At 37.8% G+C, this 9480-nt stretch overlaps 1 protein-coding gene across 1 annotated transcript; it reads left to right on the plus strand.

Annotated features, from left to right (window-relative positions):
- Window positions 1-5278: 5278 nt before the first annotated feature.
- LOC130380918 (uncharacterized) lies at window positions 5279-7316 on the plus strand. Its single transcript, XM_056588348.1, has 4 exons — window positions 5279-5380; window positions 5497-5649; window positions 6000-6092; window positions 6705-7316. The coding sequence occupies exons 1-4, from the start codon at window positions 5279-5281 to the stop codon at window positions 7014-7016; spliced, it is 660 nt and encodes a 219-aa protein (XP_056444323.1). The 3' UTR covers window positions 7017-7316.
- Window positions 7317-9480: the final 2164 nt, after the last annotated feature.

Consider the following 9480-nt stretch of genomic DNA (forward strand, 5'->3'; position numbering starts at 1 on the left):
TCGAAAGAACAGAAGGTCATTTCAATATATTCCTGTACTAAAAACATTGCAGCAGGTTTTGAATTGTGAGACCATCCTTAGCAAAGCATTTAATTTAAAGGAGAAACTTCAACCAGTGTCAAGTGACAAGCAGGTTTACGCATGTCTCTGGGATGGTGCCATATTTAAAAAACACTGTCTTTTCTCAAACGAGTCTGCAGTTTCATTAATTCTGTATATAGACGATTTCGAGGTTTGCAATCCTCTTGGCACCTCGCGCAAAAAACATAAAATCTGTGCTCTATACTGGATTTTAGGGAATCTGCCACCTGGTTCAAACTCTTCATTATCATCAATCTACTTAGCTGCATTGATCAAAAGTGATGATGTAAAACTGTATGGGTATAACGCAGTTCTAGAACCTTTGATTAATGATCTAATTATTTTAGAGCAACATGGAATATTTGTGGCCAAGTTAGGAAAATCTGTAAGGGGGACATTGCAATGTGTTGTTGCTGACAACCTCGGTGCTCATGGTTGTGCTGGTTTTGTGGAGAGTTTTTCTAGTGCGTATGTTTGTAGGTTTTGTACGGCTTCAAAATTAGAAATTCAGACAAAGGATGTAGGGAGTGGAGCATTCTCTTTAAGGACAGAGGAGGGTCACGCAAAACATCTTAAAACACTTGAGGAGGAATCGTTGGCCAATTGTTTTGGTGTTAAAAGGGGTTGTATTTTGGCAGAAAAACTTGCTTATTTTGATGTCACTACTGGCTTCCCACCAGACATTGTTCATGATTTATTTGAAGGAATTGTTCCTCATGAAATAGCTCTTTGTCTCTCTGTGTTCACCTCGAAGAAGTACTTTACTTTGGAATTTTTGAATGACTCCATAAAAACCTTTCCTTTCAAGTGGACGGATAAAGTAAATTGCCCCCATCCTGTGCCACCTACCTATAAAAAGAGGAGAACAGTGGGTGGGAATTCTCACGAGAATTGGAGTTTAATCAGGTTTTTGCCACTTCTCTTGGGACAGAAAGTACCTGCTGACGAACCTGCCTGGAATCTCCTCACTGACTTAAAGGACATTGTTGACCTTGTTGTCACACCCATCCATACTGATGAAACTATAGCTTATTTAAATTTCAAAATATCTGAGCATAGAGTACGGTTCCATGAGGTTTTCCCACATTCAAACCTACTTCCAAAGCATCACTTCTTGGAACACTACCCGCAGCTAATTTATCAGTTTGGACCTCTTGTTTCACTCTGGACTTTAAGATTCGAAGCGAAGCATAGCTTTTTTAAGAGTGTTGTACGTCACACTAACTGCTTTAAGAACTTGATGTTGTCCTTGGCAGAGAGACACCAGTTATATTTGGCACACCAGCTCTACTTAATGAACTTTCCTAAGGCTATCCTTGAAGTTAAAAAGTTCTCAACTGTTAGCATTGATGTCCTGAAAGATGATATCGCACAGGCTGTTAAACACAAGATCCCACACGTGAATGAAGTTTCTTCGGCCGAAAATGTCATTTATAATGGATTTAACTACAGACTTGGAATGATCCTTCAACATGGTTCAATTGAAGGAATGCCTGCATTCACTGAAATCATCCAGATGCTAGTTCTCAAAAAGGAGTTGGTCTTCATTGTTCGGAAGCTAAGTTCTTGGTACATTGAGCACTTCAGAGCCTATCGACTTGAAACATCACCTTCAAAGGAGATTGAAGTTCTGGATCCATCGCAGCTGACCGATCCTTACCCTCTGGCGGACTACACAGTTGGGGCAATGCGGCTTACTACACTCAAGCGATATATTCGAGTTTAAGGTTTGCATTAAACATACAATGTGTAATTTCCTGTCGCTAAGAGGCTCACAGTGAATTGGTTACCTAATGTCCCGTTTTCCTGAGTTGCCTCTACTTCCTGGGAATCTAGGCGAAAGCTTTTAGAAAGGGGTGAAACCCGGGGAGGAGCAGATAATAATTAGAAGAACTCACTCCACAGCTGTGCCAAAAAGTAAAGGATGGGGAAGTAGCTTCATAGCATTGTATTGTTGTCTGTTGTATTGTTTTGTATGCTCCATCGGGATTATATTTGCAGAACCCTCTGCGGCTCGTTCTATCACAGAAGCTTCACACTCTGTAGTATTGAAATCCAGCCTGTATGCGTTCCAGTGCATCTGGAAGTTGTTTTATTTTGATTTACAGTTTTTTCTTATCGTTTTAGGCAATTTACCTAAACCATGTTCACATTCCCTAAACACTTCACACAGTGAGCATACCAGTAGACCATGTGAACCAAACTGTGGTTACTTGCCCCTATGCTAAGATACAAATGCTGGCAATGACGCCTTCTTCCAAATTTCATGGATACCTGCCCCAGTCAATGTTCACTACCGGCAAAACGCTGTGGAACTACAGCATATTTTACCAATGTTTAGATACTCTGTTCAAAACAGTGAACTTTCTGTTCAAAACCTAACAGTAATTTAGATCACTGTAGATGGAAAGATGCTGTATTTGGACAGACAAATTAAGTTACATGTTTGAATAAGAAAAAATATTTAGTTTATAGTTTATTTATTTTATTTTACAGTAATTTAGATTTTTTTCCCCCCTGTGCACCATAGTTCTTGGTGAATTGGCATGGAATTACTTTTTTTACGTAAAAGCAACACTTCATACAATGATCTGTACAAAACACAGAGGATAAGTTTTGGCGGCGACACACCGGGCCGAAAATCGGCGTCTGTGAGACTTGAGGGGTCGTTGACATGAGTCTCTTTGGTGTGTACAGTGAAATCGTCCACGTCAGCGTTCTTTTCAGCTGATTCAACATGTGCAATCGGCCATTAGAGTCGTTCAGTCCGGTGTGTCGCCGCCTTTACGTCAAACATTTATAACATTTTAAAACAATTCTGCAGTCTTTGTGCTGCCATGTCGGAAGTTCATTATTTCCGTGTGCAGTTGAACGGAACTTTGTCTTTTGGTAATGTATTCACTGTGAGCCTCCTAGCAGCAGGAAATTACATATTGTACTTTCAAGTCATGTCTGCTTTTTCAGACAATTTGATTCATTCATGAAGGTCAAGATGGATTTCATTTCTTTAACTTTTACGCTGGTTAATTTCTTTCACTTGAATTAGCATATGAATTTTCCTTTCATTTCAATTCACTAGAGCTAATGTAGCACATTAAGCTATTATTTGTTCCCACCCTCCCACTGATCCCCATCTCTAATATCTTTCCCTGTTCCTCTTACTCAAAGGCCTTGAAGCATGGCTGGCATCACAAGGCTCCTAGTGATATTAGAGGAGGACAGCTCCATCAAGTTGGAGCTTTCCAAAGGCATCCCATCCTCCGTCGACGAAGTCATCCAAGAAATTAAGAATGTCAGTGGTCTAACTACTGGAATACGGCTTCAGTACAGAGACGCTGATTTTGGCACATGGGTTAACTTACAGTTTTTTCCTATCGTTTTAGGCAATTTACCTAAACCATGTTCACATTCCCTAAACACTTCACACAGTGAGCATACCAGTAGACCATGTGAACCAAACTGTGGTTACTTGCCCCTATGCTAAGATACAAATGCTGGCAATGACGCCTTCTTCCAAATTTCATGGATACCTGCCCCAGTCAATGTTCACTACCGGCAAAACGCTGTGGAACTACAGCATATTTTACCAATGTTTAGATACTCTGTTCAAAACAGTGAACTTTCTGTTCAAAACCTAACAGTAATTTAGATCACTGTAGATGGAAAGATGCTGCATTTGGACAGACAAATGAAGTTAAAAAAAATTTAGTTTATAGTTTATTTATTTTATTTTACAGTAATTTAGATTTTTTTTTTCCCCTGTGCACCATAGTTCTTGGTGAATTGGCATGGAATTACTTTTTTTACGTAAAAGCAACACTACATACAATGATCTGTACAAAACACAGAGGATAAGTTTTGCAATGCAAAACACCTGGTGGTCATTTCAGCTAAAGACCTACTCAGCTAAAGACCTACTCAGGTGTTTTGCATGTAATTTTTGCCTTGTTGAAAATTGTTATTCTCAGTTTCTCATAAAACACTTGGAGTATTTACTGTATTTACAATTACAGTACATTTACCACACTCAATTGTGACATCTTTTGTGGGAGGTAAACCGACATATGAACACTGTCAGCAGATACTTGTCTTGGATTGTCATACTGTAATATTACAAACTTTATTACTGTAGTCCAAAGAAGTGTTTGTCTGTGTTTTTTCTCTTTTTTTCAATGCAACACTACAGGAAATCTATGCCAAACTGGAGGACACAGCAACATTTTATATATGCAATTGGCAATGCTTCAAGATGTTAGTGTTTTTTAGGTCATAGTGTTCTGAGAGGAAACATGTGTTAAGTTATGGCAGCATTGTTTGTGGTGTGGTTGTTGTAGTGCATTTTGCACCAAAGCTTAACAGATATGCAGAGGTGTGTGTCTCTAAAGCCCACTGTGTTAAGTGATAGGGAAAAGTGACCATAGTATGGGTACATGACCGAAAACGATCGGAAAAAACTGTAACTTCAACCTCAGAACTCAAGGATCTTGCCACTTTGAAAGTTATTCATGTAGTACAACCCACTGTGACTTTATTCTTGGAGCCAGTTGAGATGTCTGTGGATGAGGCCACTATTCTCAGCCAAGAGGATTCAATTATTTCTGTAAGCTCGGATGACACATTACCTGTAAGCAGGCCTTCCTCAGGCATCTACAGAAAGGAGCAATGGCCCATGGTGTTTGTCATCCCTACCTTCTCTTATGCAACAGAATCCCAATTTAGTGCTGGAAATGCAGAGTACCAGAGAAGCCAGGTTAGACTCACTCCCAGCTCTAAAATGCTTGCCAACATTCTGGAAACGCTTGCTGACAAAATGTATTCGTACAAATCTTATGTGAACGATGCAGACTTGAGCCAAGTGGCAGAGACACTCACACAGACACACCCATGTCTGAAAGAACCTGGGTTATTCAACCGCAGTTACGGATGGAAACTGAGACTCAAGACAAAGATGTATAACTATCGAACATACCTGAAATCATTCAGTTCATCCCCTGACGAGTTCACTGTCAATTCCGTTAAAATAAAGTCCCCGATGGATGCCCAACCGGCAAGAAACATAAAGAAACCTAGGCGAGCTGAGTCTAACCATTACCCCTCGCTACCTCTCAACGAGACGCCAGAGTCCATGGAGCAAGAGAGAATTGTCCTCTTGTCTGAGGTAAAGAAAAGGAACAATGTCAAAGCAATAAGACAGAAGATGGCTCAGACGTTCGCCTTTCGGAGGCAAGAAATTGTAGACAAGAAAACATCTTTGCTCACTATCATTGAGAGATGGCCAGCACTTTTCGACATTCAGGAGGTACAAGAGCATTATTCATCATATGGATAAAACATTTAATTGAATATATGTCAATCTAAATCACACTGCTTTGCTTGAAACACATCACCCATACCTTTACCACCTATATTCCCCAGGTGAATGCAGAGTTCCTGAGAGTGAGTACCATACCACTTGAAGCAAGATTCATGCAGAAGCTTGACGAGAAGTGCAGTGAACTGATACAGATCGTCAGAAAAAAGGGGGGAGCCATTCGGGAGAAGACAAACCTGCTGCCAACAGTACAAGAGGTATATAGATTATATGTTTTTTACTTTCCTGCTCTCCCAGATGTCCTATCAAGTCCTCAATAATACAGTAATAGATACATTTTCCAATACATGTTCAATATGCATTATTTATAGTATTGTATTAACAGTAGTTTTCATATACTTGGCTCATTCATGTTGATAGATATATATATTTTTTTTTACTTTGACAAGTGCATACATGTGACGTACATGAGAATTCTTGGCCATTGTTTCTGGTGTTGACACACTAATTGAATCATATTGTAATTATATCAACATATAATGTATATTGTGATATATATTTTGGCCCTAATGTCCTATGCAACATTATGCTTACTGTCTTAATTCAGGATACTGACATCGCTACAAAGAGGGAGATTGCACTCAAATGTCTCATTCTTAACATGGGAGAAGCAGTGGAGGACCTCATCAAAGATTTCCTGGTAAGGAGAGATTACTGTAGAGGTGTAAAATGCTAGCTATGGCTGTACACTTTATAAGACAAATGATGCATTTTATAGTATAACATGACATGCTCTTATCCAGATTTACAGAGTAATGAAGCGAGTTTACAAGTCCAAATCAAATATCTCCCACACGGAGTAACCAATAAGCAGTCCCAGCATTTAACCCTCATCCTACCATTATTTTACATACATGGACTACTGATGGATAGTCCATGTATGTAGAGACCCCAAGAATCAAAAGTAGGGGAAACAACATTCATAGCAAAATGTGACCTTCTTTCTTCTCGCACCAGAATTATTTATTTTACTTTATTCATCTGAGTAAAAAAATTGTTGGATGGCTATGGAAGAGGTCAAGATAACTGACTTCTTCGTTCCACCTATGGCCAATTATGGCCTTACAGGACATCCAAGATATGACTTTACAGGAGATCTTAATTAGCAAGTATATCTTTATTCATGTAAAGATGCATTTCCTTGCCACTTAAATCAGAGTCCCATATGCTGGTAAATGGGCAAAACTGTAGAGGTAAACCCAGGCTGAATCAATTCCAGATTATTTTATTCTAATTCTAAATTATTTTCCAGGTGTCGGAGAAGGAAGAAGCTGACATGGTTCTTCAGCAGGAAAGCATTGCAATCTTTGTCATCAGAGATGCACAAGCCTTACCTCAAGACATTGGCATCATACTTGAGGGACAACAGGTTCTGAGCGAGTTGCCTTCAGTGGCAAATGCTGTTGCCATTCTCATGGGCCTCCTTTATGCTCTCAATCTGGAATATCCCAAGACTTTGAAACTGACATTCGAATATATACAGAAAGTCCTCATGGAGCTGGACCCGAAAGGCATGACCAACAAAGTCAGGAGACTGTATGACCAGCTCTACAATAGAGCTTAGTGGAATGTGTATATATCTATTTTTTTTTTTGGTAATATACTATTTTGTAATAATATCCATATTATGTTGGAAGGCCAGCTCTAAGTTACAGTTTAAGTTAAAAATCTGACCTTGAGAATGGATGCGTGGAAATAATGCCTGATGTGAAGGAGGTTAATAAATATTGATATGATGATAATTATTGATGTAGTCCATATGTTGGGGGGGGGAATTAGATTATATATTAAGTAATGAACCTTTATTAACTAATTTATATTAATTACAATTTTCTTTTAATGAGAAATATTTTTTAATTTTTTTTTTTTTTAATTTTTTTACTTTTTGATTTGATAAAACAAATTATTTCTGATAGATATTTCTTAAATGAGAAACAATTGTTTGATTAAATTTTAATCTTTTGATTGGATAAAACAAATTATTTCTGATAGATATTTCTTAAATGAGAAACAATTGTTTGATTAAATTTTAATCTTTTTGATTGGATAAAACAAATTATTTCTGATAGATATTTCTTAAATGAGAAACAATTGTTTGATTAAATTTTAATCTTTTTGATTGGATAAAACAAATTATTTCTGATAGATATTTCTTAAATGAGAAACAATTGTTGGAGTGAATCGATATTTTTTGTTTAGGATTTAACATACGATTTAAATGTATTAACTTCATTCAAAGAATAGAATTATACTTGGTGCCAAGTTGTATTATTTTGTTTTATGAACATAGGAAATATTGTTTGAGGCAAGCTATATATTTGTCATTGGCTCAAGTTATGTAATATAGATGTGAACCATTACCCATATTTTTTTTACTTGGTTCAACAGAAGACTTTTTCCAGTGTAGTCTTCCTGGGGTCCGAAAAATAAAATGTAGACAACAGACAATCACTTGTTTGACATTATGTCAAACAAAGTTCTGTGTAAAGTGTCATTTACACAAACCTAGATATATCACCTTCGACATCTTGAGAATTGAATTGTTGATATCAAGAATTAACTTTTTGACTAGTGAGATTTGAGTTGTAGACATCATTAATTATAATTGCAACTAGTCAAAATGACATTATGGATACGGTGGCTTGGAATTATAACTAGTAAAAAATAAATTGTTGATATCTACAATTGCTGCTGTCGCTACTGGTTATATGTTAAAAGAGTTTGCCATAAATTGCAGCACTTAATGGCTTAATGGATTTTGGAGCCATTAATGGTTCCATTTGGAGCCATTACAAATTCTTAATGGCTCCTTCTTGACGGAAATCGCTCTCAATACGGCCGCAATTCCCACATCCATAACAGATGATGTGCCCACTTTCATATCATTGTCAGATTTTGTTTATGTGTCTAATTTTTCTGTCTCTTCAAAGCTTGGTGGATTCTTTCTTCAGTGAAGTGAGCTCTGTATACAGGGCAATACTTATTGGCTCACCCTGACTGGTGTAAAGGCCCCATAGCATTTGTAGGGCTTTTCTGCAACCTCTCTCATCACCAACGATAGGCTTTTGTCATCGAGGAATTGAGTAACTCTGCGTAGCATTGTCCGTTGTTTTCTGGGTCTGGACAAACAAGTACTGTGTCTTTAAAGGCAGAATATGTACTATTTCGGCATTCAATTACACTGGAAAAAGTCTTCTGTTGAACCAAGTAAAAAAAATATGGGTAATGGTTCACATCTATATTACATAACTTGAGCCAATGACAAATATATAGCTTGCCTCAAACAATATTTCCTATGTTCTTAAAAACAAAATAATACAACTTGGCACCAAGTATAATTCTATTCTTTGAATGAAGTTAATACATTTAAATCGTATGTTAAATCCTAAACAAAAAAATATTGATTCACTCCAACAATTGGTTCTCATTTAAGAAATATCTATCAGAAATAATTTGGTTTATCCAATCAAAAAGATTACAATTTAATCAACAATTGTTTCTCATTATTGTATACATCATCATCATCATTTTTTCCCGCTCGGCTCTCGCCGCTTCATGGCCTTGAGGCGCTTCTGTCTGGATTCGACATCACATCGCGACATCAGTCAGGGTTAGGTGCTTTGCCAAAGACACCTCGATACACTGCTTGGTGAAGCCAGGGATTGAACCAACAACCTTCAGATACCAGCCAACCCGCTCTACCACCTGAGCTACTGCCGCCAGTGGGTCATCGTCACTCTGGTCAAGGGTAGTGCTTTCACCTCAAAAAGTCGCCAAAAGTCACCAATAGCAGCTGAAAAAGAAGCTAGATTTGTCGCTTGTCGCTGTTTTGAAAAAAGTCGCCAAAGGGGTCTGAAAAGTAGCTAAATATAGCGACAAAATCGCTAAGTTGGCAACACTGCGGTTTGGTCCAGTAGTCGTAAGCGTCTTTGTATTTAATGCGCATGCGCAGGCTTGTACGTAACCTTGACATTTTACATTTGTCAAAATAGATATTTCTTAATTGAACTCCTAACTAAAAATATCTA

Source organism: Gadus chalcogrammus, chromosome 4 (genome assembly GCF_026213295.1).
Source record: "Gadus chalcogrammus isolate NIFS_2021 chromosome 4, NIFS_Gcha_1.0, whole genome shotgun sequence".
Taxonomy (NCBI): domain Eukaryota; kingdom Metazoa; phylum Chordata; class Actinopteri; order Gadiformes; family Gadidae; genus Gadus; species Gadus chalcogrammus.